Below are 25,663 nucleotides of genomic sequence, written 5' to 3'. Positions count from 1 at the left end.
ACAAACATTTTCTCAGTTTATTCTTACAGTTGGGCTAGATGTAGACAGCACTGGTAGTACCCTTATTTTACTTACGATAAAATTGGATTTAGGGAGGTCTAGTGGATTGCCCAGGTCATGTTGCTGTTAGGGATTAGAACTGAGGGAAGAAGGCAGGTCTTAGATTCGAGGTCCCGTGCCGTTGATTCTTCTTTCGTTTCTTAGCTGAAGTTTACTCTGATTATTTCTTATCAGTGCTTTTATATATGTATATATTTTAAATTTTATTGAAGCATAGTTGGCTTACGATGTTGTGTTTAATTTCTGCTGTACGGCAGAGTGACTCAGTTATACATATATATTCTTCATATTCTTTCCCATTATGGTTTATCTCAGGATATTGAATATTGTTCTTTGTACTATACAGTGGGACCTTGTTGTTTATGCGTCCTACATACATAATAGTTTGCATCGGCAAACCCAAACTCCCAGGCCCCCCTCCCCCCCGCTTGGCAACCACAAGTCTGTTTTCTATATTTGTGAGTCTGTTTTTGTTTTGTAGATATGTTCATTTGTGTCATATTTTAGATGCCACATACAAGTGATAGCATGTGGTATTGGTGTTTCTCTTTCTGACTTCGCTTAGTATGATAATCTCTAGGTCCGTCCGTGTTGCTGCAAATGACATTGTTTCATTCTTTTTAATGGCTGAGTAATTATTCAATGCTTATTTTTAACTTTTAGCATGATAAGTCACTTTTTATTTATTCATTGCTTTTTAAAAAACAAATTTATTTTATTTATTTATTTTTGGCTTCATTGGGTCTTTCGTTGCTGTGCGCGGGCTTTTCTCTAGTTGCAGCGAGGGGGCTACTCTTCGTTGCGGTTTGCGGGCTTCTCATTGCAGTGGCTTCTCTTGTTGTGGCTCACGGGCTCTAGGGGCGCGGGCTTCAGTAGTTGTGGCGCACAGGCTTAGTTGTTGCTCCGTGGCATGTGGGATCTTCCCGGACCAGGGAACGAACCTTGTGTCCCGTGGATTGGCAGGCGGATTCTTAACCACTGCACCACCAGGGAAGCCCAAACAGAAGACATTTAATAAAGGATTGTAAAACCATTAACAATGAGGCTAGAGCAACTTAAAGATGTTCTTCTGTTCGTTACTCACTTAAATATTTATTGAGCTACCCCATGCTTGAAGCCTTTCCAAGGATAAGATAGAGTCTTTTTCTTCTGGGACTTTGCTTCCCAACTTATGAACACTAGTCTTAATATTGTAGAAGTCATTTTCGTAGTTAGCTTGTGTACTTCTGAGACTCTCCATGGGGTTCTAGGGAGAGTTCAGACAAGAGAGGAATGTTTTAAAATACTTGTTGAATGACCTGTGGCTTTCCTGGTTGTACTGAAGTTGCTTAGAATTGTAGAGTTTTAAAACTGGGAAAAAACCCAAAGAGGTCTAGTCCCACCTCCTTCCAAATCAGGAATTTTCTGCAGATATTTCTAACACATATTAATCCAGCCTCTTCACTACTTATGAGAGTCCACCAGTTTTAAAATATACCTTTTAATTTATAAGCAATTCTGATGGTTCTCATGTTTTTGCAATGAGCCTAAATTTGTCTCCTAATTTCCACCCAGTAGTCCTGCTGTTGTTCCTAAAGCAGTAGGAATACAGTGTGAGCTGCAAGTGTGAGCCACACATGTGATTAAAAATTTTCTAGTAGCCATCCATAATTTTTTAAAAATAGGGGAAATTAATTTTAATATTTTACTTAACCCCCTATATCCAAACTATTATCACATTAGCATAATCAGTCTAAAATATTTCAGTAATTTATAAAGTTCTTTTCGTTGTATTGAGTCTTTTAAATGCGGGTGTATTTTACACTTAGAGTACATCTCAACTCTAGCCCCATTTCAGGCGCTCAGTCAGCACTTCGGCCAGTAGCTGTTTGTTACATTGGACAGTGTAGTTCTAGGGCTTTAGAGAATAATCCTGTTTTTCTTTACCTAGTGCCTAGCACAGTGCTTGGCATATAACAGGCACTAATTAAAGAATTTTTTGAGTGAATGAGTAAGTGAATAAATACAAGTGCTAGAGAACTAGTAATAAAAGGTAATTCTGTTTGGGAAGTAACTCTTGTTGAGACCTGTGGATTTGGCACATAGATTTGAGTGGCTGGAATCTGTATTAAAGAAACATATTTTTATCTTTGCAGCATTATGGATCCAAGTCTCTTGAGAGAACGGGAGCTGTTCAAAAAACGAGCTCTTTCCACTCCTGTAGTAGAAAAACGTTCTGTATCTTCTGAGTCGTCATCATCATCATCATCAAAGAAGAAGAAAGCGAAGCTAGAACATGGAGGATCATCAGGCTCTAAACAAAATTCTGGTTAGTAGAATTGACTCTTTAGGACTGTTCAGCTTTTATTTTTCGGGAAACCATTTAGTTCATTTTTCAGTTCATCATTCATATTGTTTGTTAGGTACTTTGTTAAGTATAAGGGATGGGATGATGAGAGTTTTTTGCTCTTAAGATGTTAATAGTTGTTTTGTAGTTAGAATTTAGGTTATTATCTTTAAGAAAAAAACAAAACACTCACTGAGGTTTAATTTATGTCCTGTACCATTCACTCGTTTTAAGGGTATAATTCAAAGATTTTTAGTTAAGTTTACAGAGTTGTGCAACAACTATTACTACAATTGAATTTTTGTTCCCACCTCACCCTCTGATAATTAATAATCTACTTCTGTCTCTATATATTTGCCTTTTCTGGACATTGCATATAAATGGAATTGTACAGTATGTGGCTTCTTTTACCAGGCATCTGGTGAGATGATAATGTTGTTCTTGTTCTTTGTTAATATCGTATATTACATTAACGGATTTTCAGATGTTAAACCAACCTTGCATTCTTGGAATAAATCCTACTTGGTCATGGTGTGTAATCCTTTGTTGTGGCATTCAGTTTGCTGACATTTTGTCCAGGATTTATCCATGTTGTAGCATGTATCAGTATTTCATTCCATTTTATTGCTGAAGAGTATTCCATTGTATGATATATACCACAATTTGTTTATCTGTTCACCAGTTAATGGACATTTGGATTATTTCCACTTTTAGGGTATTATGAATAGTGCTGCTGGGAACATTCACTTACAAGTCTTTGTATGGATGTGTGTTTTTTTCCTCTTGGATAGAATTCTACCTAAGAGTGGAATTTCTTGGTCATGTGGTAAATCTATGTTTAATTTTTTAAGAAACTACCAAAATGGCTGTACCATTTTACATTTTCACCATCAATGCATGTGGGTTCCATTTTTTTTTTTCTTATTCTTGCCGACACTTGTTATTCCTTGTCCTTTTGATTGTAGCCATTTTGGTGGGTGTGAGGTGGTATCATTGTGGTTTTAATGTGCAGTACCCTAATGACTAATTGTGTTGAACATCATTTCATGTGTTATTGATCATGTGTCTTTTGGTGAAATGTCTATTCAAAATTTTTTTCCCGTTTGAAAAAATGGGGTTGTCTTCTTCCTACTGATTTGTAAGAGTTCTTTATATATTCTGGGTACAGTTTCTTGATCCAGTATCACATGTGTTCTTGGTGTCATATTTAAGAAATCTTTGCCTAACCCAAGGTCATAAAAAATTCCTCCTGTGTTTTCTTCTAAGAGTTTTATAGTTTTACCTCTTAGATTTAGGTCTGTGATATGTTTGAGTTGATTTTTTTATGCATGGTTTAACATAAGGGTGTAAATTCATCTTTTTGTGTGTGGTTATTCAGTTGTCCCTGCACCATTTCTTGAAAAAACTTTCTTTTCCCCATTGACTTGCATTGGCATCATTGTTGAATATCAGTTGACTACAAATGAGAGTTTTTTTCTGGAATGTAAATTAGGTTTCGTTGACTCATATGTCTGTCCTTATGCCAGTATGATATTCTCTTGATAGCTGTAGCATTCTAGTGACATTTTGAAATTGCGAAGTGTGGAAGTGTAAGTCCTTCGGTTTTGTTCTTTTTTTCAAAGTTGTTTTGGTTTTTCCTGGAGCCTTTGCATTTCCATATAAATTTTAGCATCAGCTTGTCAGGTCTCATCTGTAAAAGAGCCAGCTGTGATTTTGTTAGGGATTGCATTGAGAGTTGCTATCTTAACAATATTGTGTTTCAGTCAATTAACATGGCTATCTTTCCATTTTTTGAGGTTTCTAATTTCTTTCAACAGTGTTTTGTAGTTTTTTTTTTTTTTTTTTTTTTTTTTTTAGTGGTACGCGGGCCTCTCACTGTTGTGGCTTCTCCCATTGCGGAGCACAGGCTTCAGACGCACAGGCTTATGGGCCCAGCCGCTCCGCGGCATGTGGGATCTTCCCGGACCAGGGCATGAACCCGTGTCCCCTGCATCGGCAGGCAGATTCTCAACCACTGTGCCACCAGGGAAGCCCTGTTTTGTAGTTTTTAATGTATGTCTAGCTTTGTTAAATTCTAAATATTCTTTTTGATATTGTGAATGAAATTGTTTTCTTAATTTGATATTTGGATTGTTAATTGCTAGTATATCGAAACACAGAATTTTGTACACTGTTCTCAAACTCTGCAACCTTGCTGAACTCATTATTTCTAGTATTTTTGGTGTGGATTTTTTAGGATTATCTGTATGTAAGATTTTGTCATCTGTGAATAAGAAAAGTTTTACTTCCCCTTGCCAATACGAATGCCTTTTCTTTTTCTTTACTGTTAGTATTGGCTAGTAATAGAAGTAGTGAGTGTGACTATCTTTCGCTTGTTCCTATCTTAGGGGGAAAGCATTCAGTCTTTCACTATTATGTATGTTAGCTGCAGGGTTTTTGTAGGTGCCCTTTATCAGGAGTTCCCCTCTATTTTTAGTTTGCTGAGAGCTTTTAATATAAGTGGGTAGTGGGTGTTGTTAAATGCTTTTTTGCATCTATTGAGGTAATCATGTTTGTTCTTGTTTTTTATTAATATGATATATTACATTAATTTGTTTTCAGATGTTAAACCAACCCTATATTCTTGGAATAAATCTTACTTGGTCATGGTGTGTAATCCTTTTTATTTGTTGTGGGGTTCACTTTGCTGAATAATCTACTTCTGTAATATTGTGTACAGAATTTTTGCTGATATTTTGTATAGGATTTTTGTATCTGTACTCGTGAGGAATATGGTCTGTAGTTTTCTTTTCTTGTGCTTATTGGGGTATTTCTGACCTCAAACGATTTGTGAAGTATTTCCTTTTCCTCTATTTTCTGGAAAGGTTTGTGAAGGTTTGATATAAATTTCTTCTTAAATATTTGATAGAATTCACTAGGGAAGCCATTTGGGCCTGAGCTTTCCTTTGTGGGATGCTCTTGGTTGAAATTTCTTCTTATAGATCTATTCAGATTTTCTATTTCTTCTTGAGTTAATTTGGTAGTTTGTCTTTTTAGGGGTTTGTCCATGTCATCATCTACATTGTCCAAAGTTTTTTAGAGTATTCGCTTTTGATTTCTATAAGGTCAATAGTGATATCCCTCCTTTAATTTCTGATTTTAGGAATTTTTTGTTTATTTGTTTTTGTTTTGTTTTTTGGTTAGTCCAATTTAAAGATTTGTCAATTTTGTTGATCTTTAAAAAAAAAAACAACACTCTTTGGGCTTCCCTGGTGGTGCAGTCGTTGAGAGTGCGCCTGCCGATGCAGGGGACACGGGTTCGTGCCCCGGTCCGGGAAGGTCCCACATGCCGCGGAGCGGCTGGGCCCGTGAGCCATGGCCGCTGAGCCTGCGTGTCCGGAGCCTGCGCTCCACAACGGGAGAGGCCACAGCAGTGAGAAGCCCGCATACCAAAAAACAAACAAAAAAACCTCTTTGTTTCACTGATTTATCTGTTTTTCTGGTTTTTAAAAATTCATTTATTTCCACTTCAGCATTTATTATTTCCTTCCTTCTGCTTATTTTGGGTTTAGTTTACTCTTAGGCTATTATCTTTTAGACAGCTAGGTCAGTGCAACTTACTTCACAACAGAAATTATTTACCTCCTTCAGAGTGTAGCAGTGTAATCTTTATTGATGTCATCTTGTTAGATGTTCTTCAAGCTGTTTTACTGATGTTAAAGCAGAGCCAGTCTGTCTATCAAAGCAGGTTTATCATTTTTGTTAGCACATGCATTATCTCTCATTACAAGGAAATTTACATGAATTCATAATAAAATTTTGCAAATTGTTTTAAACATTAACAGAGATCTGCTCTTAGACCTGGTCTCTTTGATATGCTTAAGAATATCTTTGCTCCAGAATCTCAGTGGCTTAAAACAACAAAGGTTTGTTTCTCTTTCACACCACATGTTTATCATGTGTTGGCAGGGGTCTTAGCTCATTACAGTCACTCAAGGACCCAAGCTGATAGAGTAGCTGATATTTCAAATGTTGTTGGTTTTGTTTCAATGCCCAAGGGAAAGAGAACTGTGGAAGATCTTGCCTGGCAGTTAAATGCTGTGGTCTGGAGGTGACAACACATCAATTCCTCTCACAGCTCATTAGCTAGAGCTAGTCACAGGGCTGTACCCAGCCAGTTCCATGTGCTCAGAAAGAGGGGAGCTGGAAATACTGGGTGTAAACACTAAAGACTACCATACCATCCTAGCTCGGGGCACTACCATTGGGTTGCCCGGTCAGCTGCTTGTCAGGTGTGGTTTAGCTTTCCTACTGGCCATTCTCTGTACAACAGTCCGTGATTTTTCTAATCATGAATCTGATGATGTCATTCTCTGCTTAAGGCTGATCATTGCTTTTCAGACAAAGCCCACCTTTTCCTGCAGCCTACATGTTGTACTTGATCTTGTCCCCCATATCTCACTTTTCTCCTTGTCCCCTGTCCTAGTGATACTGGCTTGTAGCTCCCCTAACATGCTTCACTCTCTTGCCTCTTGGCCTTTGCTCATATTATTTCCTCTTCCTGGAACGTTCTTTCTTACCTCCTTCCCTCTTTCCTTTGATTAACTCCTATTCCTTTTCTAGGTTTCAGCTTTGAAGTCATTCCCACTTTCCAATTTGTGTTTATTGCTTAGCCTTTGAATTCCCAGAGCACTCCCTGTTTCTGACAAAGCTATTGTGTGCCACTGTAATTGCATGATTACTTGTTTGCCATTGTAACCTAATCCCTCACACATGGAAGCACTCAGTACATATTTGTTAAATGGCTAAAGAGATTACAGGGTAGGGTAGGGAAAAGGTGTATGTTATCAAAAAATCTAGTTATTAAAGGACCTGTACGCTTCCCATCTATGGCAAGGACTCCAAAGTTTTCCATTTATGAAAATGTGGTTTTAACGAGTGCTCAGAGTAGCTCTTGGTTACCAAAATATTTTGTATGCCTAAGTTCCACAAGTCCTTTGAAAGTTGGTTACGTTATTTGTGTTTGTTTCTAATGTTAAAAGAAAAATATAAAAACATTGTGGAAAAGCGATTTCAGACTGGCATGTAGGACTCTCTAAGTTGAAAATGACAGATACTTATTTTTCACTTCCCATGTCAAGTATTTTCTGTTTTGCCATAATTTTCAGTTGCTTCTTAATGTTGATGAGACACATTTAGTTAAGTGCCGTTACTTCCAATTATTTTGTTATTTTGAGTAATGCTATTGTAAACATCTTTGTATCTTCAGTTTTTTCTTTTGAAGTAATTTCTCAGAATAAAATTCCAGGAGTGACATTTCTGGTCTAAGGGCAGTTATAGTGTAGTGGTTAAAAGCATACTTTGGTTTGCTCATGGGTAGTAGCAAAATAGTGTCAGGGTTATAAAATATAATACTGTACAGCCTTTAGCATTCCAAGAAATAAGATTGCTGTATTTCTTAACAGGTGTTAAGTGGTCCTAGCTTTTGACTTGCTTTTGACTTTTTTGGCAGTCTTTTTTTTTTTGGCCACACTGCACAGCTTTCGGGATCTTAATTCCCGGACCAGGGATTGAACCCGGGTTCCCGGCAGTGAAATCGTCCAGTCCTAACTACTGAACCGCCAGGGAATTACCTGGCAGTCTTTTCGCATTGGGTATCTTAGTCCTTGGGAGTGTGAATGCAAGAGGCATAATGAAACAACAAGCTCAAGAAATGCAATTTAGGGGGTATGCTAGGAAGTTTTAGTTTGAAAACAGCTTATCTTAGACCATGTATTTCTTCCTAAACAGTAAGTCAGTTTTATGAAAAGTTTATGCAAGTGTCCTTGTAACCTTGCTGAATATTTTGAGTCTTTTTTTTCCCCACACTAATCCTATATAAAACTTAAATCTTTAAAAATGTTTAAGTTGTCTTCAATAAACTAGAAAGTATTGCTTCTCAGTAAGTAGGGACTTACGTATAAGTGGAAATATTTTACTTTGGATTTAGGTAAGTATTTTAAGTAGCATTTTAATTACCAAAATATATGAAGGATAGTACTCTGTTTTTTAGTTCACGTGGTTTGTTTAGGTATGTTATTTTGTGATCATTAGCCTTTCTTTTGGTTTCCAGTGTACTTTTTAATGCCTAGCATTGAGTTCTAGGAATCTTTTATCTAGTTTCTGAAGTGTTATTTTAAATAGACTGGTAAATTATTCACATTTGTGAAAGTTTTACTGTATATTTAATGAAATCGATACACACAAAAAGTGCATATTTAACTTGTTTTTCCCTTCTAGTAGAAATCTTTTAATTATTCATAGTCAATTTTGTAATAACAGTTGACCTCAGAAATTTTTCATTTTTTCTCAGTAATTGACGGCTGTTTTCAGAGCTTTTGTTCATCTTATGTAGAGTACTAGACCACTTCAGTTTCACGTTTTCTGATGTTGGCCATCATACTTCTAAGAGGGTTCGGTTCATTTTTCAAGTCTTTCACAGTTTTGTTTTTCACAAAGCAGCAGCAGTCAAGCACTTCATAAAGGAAAGCCAGCACCACTAAAGATACCACTGTAAATATAAATAAAAGCAGAATGACAAAGCAGGCGGTGTTCCAGTTATCATGGAAAGGGTAAATTTTTTGAACTTGAAAACCGAGGTACTGATAAACAGATGTAGTTGTTTCATTCCAGAGGCTGGAGCTCTGGGAGGCCATTCTTAGAGATTCCGCTTCTTATATGGCTTGTTTGAATCTGTAGAAAGGGAGAAAATGAATATATGTAACCAAACTCTACAGATTGGTCAATTCAAATGTCAGTTTCTAAGATTTGTTAGTAAATTTATATAGGCTGCATGAGTCTTCCTTATTTTCTGTCAGAGTTAATGCCTGAATGGTATTCTTGAATTTTTTTCAATATCTATGCAGTGTACTCTGTAAACCATATTATTATTATTATTATTATTTTTTTTTTTGTGGTATGCGGGCCTCTCACTGCTGTGGCCTCTCCCGCAGCGGAGCACAGGCTCCGGACGCGCAGGCTCAGTGGCTATGGCTCATGGGCCCAGCCGCGGAGACAGGATCCTCCCGGACTGGGGCACGAACCCGCGTCCCCCGCATCATCAGGCGGAACCCCAACCACTGCACCACCAGGGAAGCCCATGTATTTTTTAATGTATATCATTTGTTAGACAAATATTTATGATCAAGAATCATATACAGAAATTAACTGCTAATGGAGAAAAAAGGCAGCTGAATTGGTTTAAAATTTGATTAAAGCAGTGGTCAGAGAGCTGTTATCTACAAAAAAATCTTAGCATTTTAAAGTTGTGTTCTTCAAACCGTCCGCCGAAGAGCTTTTCCCATAACCCTTGTGGATCCTTCTCACCTTCTTGGTTCAGTGTATTTCTATTTCCACTCCTTTAAACTTCCAGGACAGGTGATCTGAATCAGGAAATAATGGCTGCGTGAAAAAGAGTAGAGAAAGAAAAGCCAAATAACGGTGGTTTTCAGAATAAGGATAAAACAGTTTTAGATTGAAGTTGCCTATGAAGAGACCTTAATCTTAGGATTATTTTTGGTTATGTATATGATAGTCTTAAATGTTTCATAATACCTAAATGACCTATGGACAGGAACTTAAAAAAAAAAAAAAACAGGCAAATTCAGCATCCCAAAGGCATGTATTATTAAATTATTATTCTATTTCACAAAATTAGCCAGTGAGTTAGTTTCACTGTTCTTGCGTTAAGCTTTGCTCTTGTTGACCTGATACTTGTTGGGCCTTAAATGGGACTGTAAGGATTGAAGATCTGATAGTATTAAAAATAATAAATGACTTTATTATCTTAATCATTCAAAAATATCTTTTTAAGGGGACTTCCCTGGTGGTCCAGTGGTAAAGAATCCAACTTCCAATGCAGGGGACGCGGGTTCAATCTCTGGTCGGGGAACTAAGATTCCCACGTGCTGCAGGGCTACTGAGCCTGCATGCCTCAACTACTGAGCCCACACGCCTCAACTAGAGAGCCCATGTACCACAAACTGCAGAGGCCACGTGCTCTGGAGCCTGCATGCCCAACTAGAGAAAGCCTGAACACCACAACTAGAGAAAAGCCCACATGCCGCAATAAAGATCCTGTGTGCTGCAACTGAGACCTGACCCAGTCAAAAATAAATAATTAAAACCCCCCAAAATATCTCTTTAAGCTTTTTGAAAAAATTATAAAATACCTATATACTAAGAAACTTTTTGAAATGGGTGGAAAAAACCCCGTCGTTCCACTTATCTAATTCAGTGACTGTTGTCAGTTTGTGTGCTTGCTTTTATGAAAGAAATGAATTATTTTGCATGGTTTTTTTTGCTACATAGTTCTAAATAGACTTTTATTCTTGTAAACAAATGTTTATTGATTACCTACTGTGTAACAAATCCTTTTTTTAAAAAATATTTATTTATTTGGCTGCGCTGGGTCTCAGTTGTAGCATGCGGGATTTTTGTTGGGTACACGGGATCTTAGTTGTGGCGTGCGGGATCTTTAGTTGCGGCACACGGGATCTTTTAGTTGCAGCATGTGGGATCTAGTTCCCTGACCAGGGATTGAACCCAGGCCCCCTGCGTTGGGAGTGTGGAGTCTTAACTGCTGGACCACCAGGGAAGTCCCAACAAATACTTTTCTAAGTGCTGGAGATAACTTGTGTGTGAGATAACTTTCATTTATAGAAAATTTCAAGGTAGTACAGAAGTATAAGAGTATAATAAACACCCATGTGCTTATAGCACAGCTTCATTGATCAATTCTTGGCCAGTCTATATCTGTACTCACTTCCATTCCATGGATTATTTTGAGGCAAATCCCAGACATCATGTCACTTCATCTAGGGATATTTCAGTATATGTCTCTTAAAAGGTGAGGACTCTGTCTTTAAATATAACCACAATATTATTTTCACACCAAAAAAGATTAAAAACTGACTTAAAGCCCCCCAAACATAACAATATAATTCCTTAGATTTCTGTTTTCTTTATAATTTTAAAACTTTGGGGTTAATAAACTAATATTTTCTAAGGTTTTTTTTTTCTTTTTTCTTTAAATCTGTTTTGCATGGCAGATCATCTCACTTCTTTGGATGGACTTGGTCCCTTCCTTTTTTCCTTCGTATATGTTGAAGGTTAAATTGATGATCTGAGGCCAAAAGTAAAGGCTTAAATTCATTTTTTCTTGTTGGATTTAAGAATCCATTTATGGTGCTTGGTCACCTTTCATCTTGAAATGAGGGACAAGAGACTAATGGACAGTAATTGAATTAATTGCTCCTGTTCTGGGACATACAAAAATGCATTGTCTGGAACACAGGTATTTGAGTAACTTCCCATTACATTACACTATTTCAAACTATGTCAAGAGACCCAGCCTTTCAAAGTTACTCTTTTATCTTTTGCATTTTTCTCTTCCAAGCACACCCTTATAGAAAGCAGCCTGCTGCGTTGTACAGCTCTGGGGAGCACCAGTCATGTTTTGTTGTGGGGTGGGTGCCATTCAGGTAGAATACAGTGTAAATTGGGGTTGTGCAGTGTTGAGTCCTGATAGGCTACCCCTCCACCTCTGCGTTGTTGCTACCTCTGAACTTAAGCACCTTTTACACAAATAGTCAAGTAACCTATAGAAACTAACTCAAACGGAGACAAAAGTTAAGTCCTTTTTGACCCAGCCTTGCTGATAGTGTCATGAATGCATGTGCACAGACACACAAATGCCTGAAAAATGTTCAGCTTTGGAACTCCTTTAGGATTTTTAGCACTGCTAAAATGCAGATATTCCTGGGAGGGGTAACAAACATTGTTACAATTATTTTTACTTCAGTGTGAATAAGTTTCAGGTGCTTTTTAAAAAGCAGAGCTAATAGAGGAGAGGGAGAGGAAGAAGATTAGGACCTCGGTGAAATGGAGGATTGTGCGACTTATGTGGGTAGGTAAAGAACAGGAAGAATTGCTTGAGGGTCTGTCTAATAATTTTACCTTGGCTAACCTAGCCCTCTCCAGCACTGATGGAAGTATTCCTTAGACTTTCTGTTAAGGCCTTTCAGGTTGATTCCTTTTTAAAATTTGGGAATTTCTTTTGAAGATTTCTCTTCTAAATCTGGCATTAGAACTGACTGCAGGGGAAACAGTGGTAGGGGAGGGAGGAGAGAGTAGAGTGAGGTAATTTCCACATGATGCCTCTGAAATTAATCTACCCTATTAATTAACATTAATTTAAACTGCTATTTCATGATTGATATCAAAAATATCATTATAGCAATTTAAAATAAAAATTAAAAGCATCACCTATGGGCTTCCCTGGTGGTGCAGTGGTTAAGAATCCGCCTGCCAATGCAGGTGACACAGGTTTGAGCCCTGGGCTGGGAAGATCCCACATGCAACTAAGCAACTAAGCCCGTGCGCCACAACTACTGAGCCTGTGGTCTAGAGCCCATGTGCCACAACTACTGAAGCCCACGTGCCTAGAGCCTGTGCTCCGCAACAAGAGAAGCCACCGCAATGAGAAGCCCGCGCACCACAACAAAGAGTAGCCCCCTCTTGCCGCAACTAGAGAAAGCCCGCGCGCAGCAAGGAAGACCCAACGCAGCCAAAAATAATAAATAAATAAATTTTTTTAAAAAGCATCACCTATAATCTTATCTCTCTAACATATCAAACTTGTAATTTTTTTCTTTTATCCTAGACATTGGATGTAGAAATCTATAACTCATACCTGGTTGAAATTATACTGAATTTATTACTTTGTATTTTAATTTATTATGAGCAGGCCTTTTTATTTTTTTTTATTTTAATATTTATTTCATTTTTATTTTTGGCTGTGTCGTGTCTTTGTTGTGGCGTGTGGGCTTCTCTCTAGTGGTGTTCGGGTTTTCTCTTGTTGAGATGCGTGGGCTCAGTAGTTGTGGCATGTGGGATTAGTTGCCCTGTGGCATGTGGGATCTTAGTTCCCCTACCTGGGATTGAACCTGCGTCCCCTGCGTTGGAAGACAGATTCTTTACCACTGGACCACCAGGGAAATCCCATGAGTAGGCCTTTTAAAATTTGTGGTGCCTTCTTAAGACTGGGGAGAAATTGTAAAGACTAGTAATGTAAGTTACTGTTTCAAAATGAAATTTTAGAACGATTAGAAAGTTGGCTTAAGGAGCTTTATATTCTATTTATTTTTGAGGTACAAGTGAACTGCTTAAAAATTTTTCAGGTCCCCTTGCTCCTAAAAAAATAGAGTGAGAGGGAGGGAGGGGGAGAGATGGGAAGGGAGAGATAAGGGGGGGCAAGAAGGGGGGCAGGCAGACAGACACACAACTAAATTCACTTACTTTGAAGTTAACTTGTACCCATCAATGAACTATTCTTCTGGTTAAATTAATGTAGTATACTCACACAGTCGGATGTTAAGCATGAATGAGGTGACTGTAGTGACATGGAAAGATTTCTAGGATATGTTCTTAAGTAAACAAAGTGCAGGACAGTGTATAGAGATAAAAGGGGAATAATATATATTTTTAGTTGCTTGTATCTGCCCAGAAATCGTGGGGATGTACAGAAATTAGTAATAATGACTACTTGTGGGGTTGGTTGGGGAGTCGAGTCGGGAGACAGGGATGTGTGTGAGACTTGTCAAGATGTACCTTGTTGTATTCCTTTGGTTTTTGAACCATTTGAGTGTATTATTTATTCAAACCCAGAAGTATTTGGTTTTTAATAATCTGTTGTGTTTGGATTACTTCTAAAAAATTAGGATTAGTGAATTGTGACTTTGGTTAGACTGTGTACTTTATCCACACACAAATATGCTTATGATAATTATACTTGCGATAGTGACTGGATACCAGTATGTGCCATTTCCAGGGGTACTTGTAAGTTTTGCTAGGAGCATCTAAGCAGTTTTCAGAAAGAGTATATATACATGTCAGGTTTATGTTGTGAATGATGACAGTTTGCCATTTGTGAGTGTGTTGATAACTGATGAGCATCTCAAAACATTCACTTTTTAGTTAGCTTCTGGGCATATCTGGAAAAAGTAAACCCTGTAATATAGATTCATTTTCCACCTTAAATTTAATGTGGTTTATTCTTTCAGAGTACGGTAGAGCTCTAATAATTTTGTGTGTTAAGTTTAGGATAAAATCTAAATCTTGCTTTGATGAATTAGACATAATTAGATACATAGAAAGACATTTATCATTAGGGTTTTCTTGTATTTTGAGACTATTTTTGAAATTAAAATGTAAATATATGTGAAGCAAATGCTGTAACATGCCTTACGAGAAGTGAGAGCAAACAGTAAAAAGTAGGAACAGTCTCTTACATGTATAATTTTTAGTTTATTATTATTTTCTAATATATTTCCATCATCTATTTTTCCTCCCCCCCCCCCCCCCCCGTTCCTTTTTTTTTTCTTGGGTTTTTTGGTGCGGTACGCGGGCCTCTCACTGCCGCGGCCTCTCCCGTTGCAGAGCACAGGCTCCGGACGCGCAGGCTCAGCGGCCAAGGCTCACGGGCCCAGCCGCTCCGCGGCACGTGGGATCTTCCCGGACCGGGGCATGAACCCACGTCCCCTGCATCGGCAGGCGGACTCCCAACCACTGCACCACCAGGGAAGCCCCTTTCCTCCCATTTTAAAAGGCCCTAGTGAAATATTTACAGGGATAGGACTTGGAACTCTTCTGGAACCTTGAATTGCCAGATCAGAATAAAATTATGCTTTTGCTCTATTTGTGGAAAAAGGCCTTAAATTGAATTCTCTAGTGCATTTAAGCATATCACTTTGAAATATGATCAATTAATTGTAATAGCCTTTATATATAGAACAATGCACCCAACGCTGGAACTCTCTGGCTTAGGCCATGTCTTTAGTTAGTTTGGCTAAACAACAATGAGCCTCCATCTGTATTAACTATAGATGTATTGCCAGTAAAATGTAGGCTGATTATACTGTTTAAAAAATGTGGGTGGTAGGAGTTTTTGTCTACAGTTTACCTGAAATTTGAGTTATGAGTTAACCGTTTTATTTGACAAAGTTATTTTTATTTGATCTGAGACTTTTTTTGAGCTCCCATACTTCGTATAGCAAGCAGGAATGTTTTCTAGGCAATTAACCACATTGTACTGAACCTGGAGAGATCTAATATCTTCTTACAGCAACCTTTGGGCTTTGTAAGGGATACTTTGCTCATGCTAGCAGAACACTGGTTAAGAAACAGAAGGAATAAAAATTATGAAAAAAACCCCACAAACCTTTAAAATTTAAAATAGATTTACCAGCAAAGAAAAGGACAGAAGTTGGATCTTTAGGTCAGTATATATAGGTAATATCCTGGAACTCTAGCATTTACTAAATAATTATTTTTGCATGCTTTAATATTGTAGAATTAGAAATTTGGTCAGCAGTTGAATACTAATTTTTAGTAGGCATGAATGATTGCTGTTAGCTATGAAAGTAATCTTATTACCTTGAAAGGTACCCTCCTTCCTCCCATAACCAATTCTTCTTAGAGCATACTTTTATTTTAAAATTTAGTTTGTCAAAACGACTTACTGTATATTTATTTTAAGTTCAGTTTAAGAATAACTTTAACATTATATAGAAATACTGTGATAAATGTATATTTTTGTGGCATGTAAAAAATGAAACACTGCTTAAGAAGGTTTTTATTTAATAGCATGATTTTTACTTAATAGCATAGTGATAGAGACTTTAAAATTTGACTGTAAGGAATTATTTTAATGAAAATGTATGAAAGTCTAAAGCTCTATAAATGGTCTCTGGTTACAGTATAATGCAGCCTACGTAATGGTACCTTTATGGTCTTTTTATTTTTATACAAAAATCACAATGTGATGATAATTTATTGGCATTCTCTGCATCTACACTCAAAGTCAAATAAAATTTTGAATTATTTTCTCATATTCCTTAAAATACAGCAAACTTTCTTATAAATAACTGCTTTAAATTTGCACATATAATCAGAAAGCTTTAGTCCTGGATTTGCTTTTAGTCTAGATTTTTCTTTAAGAAAAATCCTTTGTTAAGACAGACCAAACCGCTGAAATGAAATAGCTCGGAGAAAATGAAATTTGCAAGTAACCTCTTAACATCACATGCATATGGCTTACTCTGAGGTCTGGATATAGATTAGGTTCATAGAAAATGTAATGATTTTCTGTTAAGGCACAGATGGTAAGGGTGCTTATCAAATAGCAAAGATAGTCTTCATATTTTCATAATAAAATCCTACCAGACAATGAAATGAATACAGTTTTGGGGGTCTTTAGTAGGAACAAAGCTTTCTGCTTCGTTTTTATGGTAAAAAATTTATATTGTATCATAAGGACATGTATTATTAAATGAAAAGATCGTATAACCTACCTCTTGTCTGAAAGGCTGCAGTTGAAGCGATGGTATCCGTCTGTTTGTAATGCAGTCTAGTGCACAGCCAAGATGGAGCTGTGCTTCTATTGGTTGAACCACAATGCAGCTGACAGTTTCCTCTACTTGCATTTGCATTAAGTCCTGCCACCCTAGGTGTAAATCATTCATAAACTTGAATAGAGCCGTCTGGGTTCTCAACTGTCACCCCTTATTTTGGCCTTATTTTTTTTGTCTTTAAGCTAAATTGCTGCACAGGAATTTGTGAGTTAGTAACAAATTGATGATTCCATAGTGCTTAGCTGTAGCATTTCAGATCCTTCAGTGATAATTTCAGTGCTAGGGCTAGAAGATAATGTCGAGAGAGTCAGTAACCTGGGAAACAAACAGTCCAGGTTTACCAGCGTGGTGTTTCCTCCATGAAGTGTGCATAAGATCTAATAAATGATATTTTCTTTCTCTTCTTTCAGATACTTGTTATTTATGTAAATCTTGCTCTCTGGAAGTGATTATTTCCGTGTCGTGGTTTGATTTAGATGAAATTCTGAGGCAGAAGAAAGGAAATAAGGTTTTTATTTCTACTATTTGGGAGAGGGATAAGTTTTGGTAGGTACACCACCTGTGTTAAAAACAGTCTGTGAAAGTTAAATTGCAAAAGAATCCTCAGTTGGATATGTAGAGATAGAATGATTTTGTTATGGTGTATTAGAGTTGTGGTCCAAGCTTAACAGTCAAGGTTTTTATTTATGGGAGTGGCTACTAGAACAACAGCAGACTGGGTAAATGCTTGCTGCGCAAACTTATTATTTAAAATTACGGATAATTGGCACATTTGTTTCTAGGGCCAATAAAGGGGTATGTGGAAATACGTTCATTCATTCAGTCAATTAATATTTATTGTTGACTGTGCCTGGCATTGAGTTAAACACTGGAGGCCTTATGGTAAACAAAACTGTATGTGCTTCATGTTTGACCATTTGCATGGTGCTTATCCTTAGCATATTGTCCTTAACTGTTATTTATAGTCTTTCCAGTTAGTTGTTTATTTAGTAGTGTAGGATAAACGTAGTATTATTTTCCTAAAGTCAAACAGGAATTCCCTAAATATGCATTTATGAATTTCTGTACTGTGACGCAATATCCAGTTTGAGATGGAATAACCTGTGTTAAATATTAGTTAATGATTCTTATACAAGACTTATCAGCGTTTACAACTGGATTTGAATCTTTACTCTGCCACTTATTACTCTGAGCTTTCTTAGGTTTAAAATGAGACAGTAAAACCTCCTAAATAGGATTTTTGGGAGGGATTAAATGGGAAAATCATTTAGCACGGGTCTGGGCAATAGTAGGTGTTCAATAAATGTTAGTTACTATTATCATTATGAGTTTCCTGAAACCTTGGGAAAATGTACCATGTAGGAAGTATTTAATAATTGAAGTAGTAAATGTGAAAGCACACCTGTAAGGCATTCTTTGTTTTTTTAGAATTTTGCCAAGGGAACAGAGTTTTATTATTTGTTTGTTTATTTATGGCTGTGTTGGGTCTTAGCTGTGGCACGCAGGCTCTTCGTTGTGGCGCGTGGGCTTCTCTCTAGTTGTAGCATGTGGGTTTTCTCTCTCTGGTGGTGGCATGCGGGCTCCAGAGCACGTGGGCTCTGTAGTTTGTGGCACGTGGGCTTAGTTGCCCCACGGCATGTGGGAATCCTAGTTCTCTGACCAGGGATGGAACCTGCATCCCCCTGCATTGGAAGGCAGATTCTTTACCACTGGATCACCAAGGACATCCCCGTAAGGCATTCTTAATATTGCTATTTTTGAAAACATAGTAAAGAAGGCTTTAATGTGTCAATTAAGTTATTATATTATTAAAATTTTAACAGTTATTTTTAAAGGAAAATTGCATATGAGGTCTCAAAAAATCATTCAATAAAGCCTTTTTACTAACTAATCTCAAAGGAATATTCTGTTGCCTTCTAGAAGCTGTTCCTGTGGATCTGACAGTTGTTACATTTGACTTGTGGTTATTCTAATGCATTCTTTTGTTTAAATTATTACTACCAAACTGGTGCCAGAAATTGACTCTCCCCCCTTTTATTTAACCTCTTCCTTTGTGGATCAGCCACATGGGAACTTTATAATATCTGATCTAATACCTGGCTAATAGAATGTGTACTTCTGAAATGTCTTCCTGGTATTTACAGTGACTTTTTTTTTACTCTTCGTGCCTATGACTAATAGAATGCATTTGTGATGCAGTGGTAGCATTAGGATTTCTGCCTGTAAATATGCAACAGAATGATACATGTTCTGAACCAAATGATCTTCTATGTAGATTGCTCCTTGTTTCATGCTGTCATCCTTTTTAAGTATCCATGTTTATGCAGTGGCAGTGCTTATGTGTGTGTGTGTGTTTTTTTTTTTACGTCTTTATTGGAGTATAATTGCTTTACAGTGGTGTGTTAGTTTCTGCTTTATAACAAAGTGAGTCAGCTATACGTATACATATATCCCCATATCCCCTCCCCCTGCGTCTCCCTCCCACCCCTCTAGGTGGTCACAAAGCACAGAGCTGATCTCCCTGTACTATGCGGCTGCTTCCTACTAGCTATCTATTTTACATTTGCTAGTGTATATATGTCCATGCCACTCTCTCACTTCGTCCCAGCTTACCCTTCCCCCTCCCTGTGTCCTCAAGTCCATTCTCTACATCTGCATCTTTATTCTTGTCCTGCCCCTAGGTTCTTCATAACCATTTTTTTTGTGTGTGTGGTACGCGGGCCTCTCACTGTTGTGGCCTCTCTCGCGTTGTGGAGCACAGGCTCTGGATGCGCAGGCTCAGCGGCCATGGCTCACGGGCCCACCCGCTCCGTGGCATGTGGGATCCTCCCGGACCGGGGCGCGAACTCGCGTCCCCTGCATCGGCAGGCGGACTCTCAACCACTGCGCCACCAGGGAAGCCCCATAACCAATTTTTTGTTTTTAGATTCCATATATATGTGTTAGCATACGGTACTTGTTTTTCTCTTTCTGACTGACTTTACTCTGTATGACAGATTCTAGGTCCATTCACCTCACTACAAATAACTCAATTTCGTTTCTTTTTATGGCTGAGTAATATTCCATTATATATATATATGCTACATCTTCTTTATCCATTCATGTGTCGATGGACACTTAGGTAAAAATATGGAATGCTTCATCAATCTGCATGTCATCCTTGCGCAGGGGCCATGCTAATCTTCTCTGTATTGTTCCCATTTTAGTATATGTGCTGCCGAAGAGAGCACAGTGCTTATTTTTTTAATTCCTAATATATCTTTAAAATTTACCTTAAAATAGTTATCATATCATACTTTTTATTAATTCCCATTAATCAATACCCATTTATTTTTTAAGTTGATAAGCAGAAATTGGTGTCATTGGTGATAAATTGCACTTTTTATCCCTTAGAAGTAATCCACTCACTTCTCATGGTTGTTAAGGTTGTTAGAAAAGCACTATGGATCAGATTGAGATTTGTATTGTCCTCTTGTTTAAAAAACCTTGCTTTTAATTATGGTGGAAATCTAATCAGACTTAAGGAAAGGGTGAGATAAAGGTGCTTATAAAAGAAATGTATTTTAATGCCTTTGAATTATTTATACTTTGCTTCTCCTTGGTGAGAAAATAGTTATTATGCATGCAAAGATTTTGAATTTGTCACCAGAATTTTATAGGGTAGAATTTACTAGATAGGAAGGCTCCAAAACAAGAAATATTTTACCAGAGTTAAAATCATCTTAGTTGCTTAAACGTCAATAATCACATCTAATATGAAAATGTTACAATTGCTTTTTGAACCTCATTTTCAGATCATAGCAATGGATCATTTAACTTGAAAGCTCTATCAGGAAGCTCTGGATATAAGTTTGGCGTTCTTGCTAAGATTGTGAATTACATGAAGGTAAGTACTTTTCTCAACTAGCAGAAATTCTGTTGACTTCTGGCAGAGGAAGGGGATTGGAATTTTCAGGAGTAAATTGGTATATACATGTCAAAATTTATCAAATTGTATGTTTCAATATGTGTCATTTATTTTATGCCTATTATACTTCAAAACTGTAAAAAAAAAAAAAAATTTACTGCCTGAAGCCTTTTACATTATATCAAGTTAGCATTGCAGCGAGTCATCTAAGTGTATTTGATTTACATTACATTACATTAGTTCAAGTACACAATTTAAGCCCACAATTTCACTTAATAAAATTATGCTCAGGCAGTAGATACAGTCACCACCTCTTAATTAGTCAATACCTGTTGACAAAACCAATGAGAAAATGTGAACGATTTACAGGATATTACTTCCATTGATGTGAGAAGTAAAAAGCTACATAGTTCAGGCAGATGGTGGTGGTGGCTTTTCTACATCTTGGAGGAGAAAATTTGAGAATTACTGAGTGTCTCAGAAAAACTTTGACTCACAAAAGAATTGGAGTTTAATGTTTGATGGGAGATTTAGTATTTTTTGAAGTAAATTTTGAAGTTTTGATGGTATGACATTTTGGCTTTACTAAGGATTCTGAACCCTAACTTAATTTATGAAAGTGAAATTTCATTTATAGCTAAAATGGTTAAGTGACTTCAGATTTACCCCCTTTGTCTGCCAAACTCTTATTCCCATTTAGTTACTAGTTGTATCTCTTGAAAAAAAGTCAAAGAAAGTACTTTATTTGTTATTATTTCAAATTTCAGCTATTCCTTAGTATATAAATCAAATTTTATGTGAAGTCTTTTCTTTTGTAATTTAAGAGACCCAGTGTCTGTCTAGGTATATCTGAAATCTGTGGTTTGTATTTGATTTCTGGTAGAAATGTGTTAGTTTATAATTTCCCATTATCAAATAATATACTCTGGCACTTAGGCATTTACCTTTCATTCCATCCATCCATTCCCCCACATGGTAAGCAATACTAAAACCTACTATCTGCTATTATGGCACGAATGGTATGAATACCCAGACGATATGCCCTCGAGGCTGTCAGTCTTTTGAGGGAGACTGACATTTAAATGTCATGTTTTTGCTACTCTGCTAAAAACAGTGTTCATTTATCTAGAGACCCTTCCTTATTGCTTTGTTAATCTATGACAACGATCTTCAAATTTTTACTCATATGTTCCCTGAAGCAATTTTGAAAAACTGTGTGTCCCTTTGCACATATTTGAATTGATAAGTATAATTTTTCAGCAAGAGGTTTTTTTTTTAATTGAAGTATAGTTGATGTACAATGTTGTGTTAGTTTCAGGTGTATAGCAAAGTGATTCAGGTATACATATATGTATATTCTTTTTCAGATTCTTTTCCATTATAGGTTATTACAAGATATTGAATATAGTTCCCTGTGCTATACAGTAGGTCCTTGCTTATCTATTTTATATATAGTAGTGTGTAGCTGTTGATCCCAAACTCCTCAAACCCCCCCCCTTCCCCCTTTGGTAACCATAAGTTTGTTTTCTATGTCTGTGAGTCTATTTATGTTATAACAAAAGTCTAAATAGTGACGCAGGATGAAATTTCTGGCATATTGTAATATTTCAGTAAAATACAGCACTCTTAAATTTATCTAAGGGAATCTAAATGCCATTTTAAAAAAATATGAAAACAAACTTTAGTGGTTGGAAATTTTAATTATTTTCCTTTCAACTTGTATGTCAGTTCTGTTACTCCCACTGAGTTTTATCCATGTTACGTATTTTAGTGTTTGGAAATCTTCTGTTGATCATGTGTCAAACTCCTTTGTCACAATAATATGTATATAAATTGAAATTAGGAATGTTTTCCCTATAACCATAAGGCTCTAAATATTTTCTGGTTTGAGCTATCATTATAATTACTATTACCACATAGTTGATTAGAATAACATAAATATATTAAAATTTTGATTAAAATTCACTTTGTATGTAATAATTATGCAACAGAAGTCCATTTTTAATGAAATAAATGGAGCTGACTTATCTCTCCAGTGGTTCTTGTGTCTGGAGATAATATATTATTTACTGATAGAATGAAACAGGATTTGGCACCAATTTCTGGTCTTATTTTGAGATCTTGTAGGTTTAAGTGCTGAGAAATAAATGTACATATAAATAAGTTCATTCTAATTTTGTGATAGCAAAACCTTCCAAGTTGTATGCCAGAAATTACATGGTGATTTATCATCAAACATTTATCAGTTGACACTTCTGGTAGGTCCTTCTTCAGTTTTGTTGGAAGCAAAAGAATGGGAATCACCTAACTTGCCAGAGGATTTGTTACCTGGTCCTTAACCATCTACTTAGTTTCTAGGAAGTGTATCAAAAAGGTTTTACCGGGCTTCCCTGGTGGCGCAGTGGTTGAGAATCCGCCTGCCGATGCAGGGGACACGGGTTCGTGCCCCGGTCCGGGAAGATCCCACGTGCCGCGGAGCGGCTGGGCCCGTGAGCCATGGCCGCTGCGCCTGCGCGTCCGGAGCCTGTGCTCCGCAACGGGAGAGGCCACAACAGTGAGAGGCCCGCGTACCGGGAAAAAAAAAAAAAAAAAAAAAGGTTTTACCAAGACTCAGTAAATGTCTAATTATATCAGCTTCCTCTTCTTCCCCATATCGGTACTTTCGTTAATCTGATATATTCAGAAGCAGTTGAGAAAATAAAAATACTAGTTTCAACACACCTTTGCCAGTGCTTTTTTTTTTTTTTTTTTTTTTTGTGGTGCACGGGTCTCTCACTGTTGTGGCCTCTCCCGTTGCGGAGCACAGGCTCCGGACGCGCAGGCTCAGTGGCCATGGCTCACGTGCCCAGCCGCTCCGCGGCATGTGGGATCCTCCCGGACCGGGGCACGAACCCGTGTCCCCTGCATCGGCAGGCGGACTCTCAACCACTGCACCACCAGGGAAGCCCCAGTGCAATTTTTTTTGATGACATACTTTTATCTTAGGTGTATAAATATATTTTTGTCAAAACTGTCAGGTTGAAGGTTTAGCATACTCAGTTTATGGAAGTTATTTTCTGGTTAACGAAGCTAGTCTCCATTGTCAGACCAACCAGATAAACCAAACTTATTTTTTATCATATTTTAAGTAATATAAAAATCACTGAGAAATATAGTATGGAATGAATACTAACAGATACTACTAAGATAGTTGAGATTAAAATTTTAAGGATCAAAAAGAATGAATTTTTCCATTTTTATAAAATTAAATAAATATGCAGTCTACCATCATGTAACATTGCATCATTATAAATAATCAAGTGTTTATGAAGCAAGGGTGTGTTAAACAGTTTGTTATTCCTTTTCTAAATGTGTGTGCTTGTATCTTCCATCTGATATTCAGCTTTTAGATATAAATAAAAGGGAATGATTCAGAAATAACTGTAAATTTTATCTTGGGGTGATTAATGAAGGAGAAGGATACCTATTGCTAAAAATGAATTGGTTTTACAGCTAGCTATGACTTATTTTTTTAATAGGAGGTAGAAATATTAAATATTTAAAACGTAATGAGAATTGAATAATTAGAATGAAAATTTCATGATATGATTTGATAAAGTAGGTTTTAACTACCACATTGAATAATGCACCCTCAGTCTAAAACAGTTCCTATGTGGTTTTTGTCTGTGGGTTTTATGTAGCATGATTTGAACATTTTGGTAGTCCGAGAAAATATTTGTTATATTTAAAAGAATCAGCGTCCTTTATTGATACTGCTTCAGTTCTTTAACAAGGAATGGATTTTGAGAATTGCTGAAGAGAATTACTTATATGAAAATACCTGAAAAAATCTGTATTTATCATTAGATACTTCTTACCAGTGTTCCCTTTATTTGGAGATTCTCCCCTAAGAGTGATGCATTCTTGGACAGTATTGCATGGAGGTAGGGTGTGTGGGGATGGAAGAGACAGAGTTGTTTAAAGGGAACATCTCTCAATTGCCCAGAAACTGTAATTCATAAGAATTTAGAATGTCGTAGCAAGGGCAAAAATATCCTATTTTTAACTCCTAGAAAAATATTTAGGACTGGAAGAGAGAAGAAGCCCCGTCTAGAGTGGATAGTTTGATACCTCAATTTATCATTTATGAAGTCTTCCCCAAAACAATATTTTTTTGACTTGCCCTTTTGTTTGAGTCCCTGGAGTTCAGTATACCTTTGGGCATTGCAGTATTAAATTCTGGGTGGAGGTGAGAGTTATACCTTTTTTATTTTTGTAAAAGGGGGGCAGGCCTGTTTTGAAAGGGAAAGAGTACATTCGGAAGATGATATGTAAACTGAATCTTGGAAAGTCTTCAACTGCCCCTTGTGTACCCTTTTTGAAGAGCTGATAAAACCAAGAACTCAGAAAGAAAGGAAAAAGGCAACACAAAATACTCCTCATAGTTTATTCATTTACTGATGGAAGAGCTCTTTAATTGCTTGATGAGAATTATGTAGAAATTATATGGAGAAGGTTCAATAGATACTGTTAGGTCCATATGAGACACTGCTCTAGTTCTAAGATGACAAATCAATGGTGCACTTTGTTTTTGATGGAATGATTTTTCTCTTGATCTCACTATTATCCCTTTATGTGGTTGTATCTCAGTTATGTAAAAAATCATGTTGAAAAATTTGGTTAGTTTGGTTTAGCCTAGCTCAGTGGTTCTCAATGTGTCTTTCTCCAACCAATGGCATCAGCATCTTCTGGGAATTTGTAAGAAGTGCAAATTCTTGGGCCCCTTCCTAGATCTACTGATCTGAAACTCTGGGAGTGCAGCTCAGCAGTCTGTGTTTTCACAAGCCGTTCCTTCAGGCGATTCTGATGCACACCACTGTGCCACTTACATATATATGTTTTTTAACTTAATAGCTTGTCCTGGACATCTTTCCAAATTAGCACATAGCGAACATCTGTATT

At 36.9% G+C, this 25,663-nt stretch overlaps 2 protein-coding genes and 1 non-coding gene across 3 annotated transcripts in view; 1 reads left to right on the top strand and 2 right to left on the bottom strand.

The window, feature by feature from the left end:
- Positions 1-25,663, top strand: part of GTF2E2 (general transcription factor IIE subunit 2) — a 68,942-nt gene that overhangs the window by 1,754 nt on the left and 41,525 nt on the right. The window contains exons 2-3 of the mRNA XM_059049294.2: positions 2,196-2,368; positions 20,610-20,701. Of these exons, the coding sequence (XP_058905277.1) occupies positions 2,200-2,368; positions 20,610-20,701 (261 nt within the window). The 5' untranslated portion in view covers positions 2,196-2,199. The remainder of the gene's footprint in view (positions 1-2,195; positions 2,369-20,609; positions 20,702-25,663) is intronic.
- On the bottom strand, positions 8,615-16,815 carry SMIM18 (small integral membrane protein 18). The gene is made up of 3 exons (XM_059049304.2): positions 16,756-16,815; positions 9,731-9,805; positions 8,615-9,097 (listed from the first exon to the last, which is right to left on the bottom strand). The coding sequence occupies exon 3, from the start codon at positions 9,058-9,060 to the stop codon at positions 8,764-8,766; it is 297 nt and encodes a 98-aa protein (XP_058905287.1). The 5' UTR covers positions 9,061-9,097; positions 9,731-9,805; positions 16,756-16,815; the 3' UTR covers positions 8,615-8,763.
- On the bottom strand, positions 19,939-20,045 carry LOC131747644 (U6 spliceosomal RNA). Its single transcript, XR_009332970.1, has one exon. It is a non-coding gene; the product is annotated as a U6 spliceosomal RNA (small nuclear RNA).

Source organism: Kogia breviceps, chromosome 20, assembly GCF_026419965.1.
Source record: "Kogia breviceps isolate mKogBre1 chromosome 20, mKogBre1 haplotype 1, whole genome shotgun sequence".
Taxonomy (NCBI): domain Eukaryota; kingdom Metazoa; phylum Chordata; class Mammalia; order Artiodactyla; family Physeteridae; genus Kogia; species Kogia breviceps.
The sequence above is the reverse complement of the archived record's forward strand: the minus strand, read 5'-3'. Positions and strand labels throughout refer to the sequence as shown.

Excerpts from the sequence above, each read along its gene's own strand:
- SMIM18 (XM_059049304.2), bottom strand. The coding sequence starts at position 9,060 with ATGGCCTCCCAGAGCTCCAGCCTCTGGAATGAAACAACTACATCTGTT.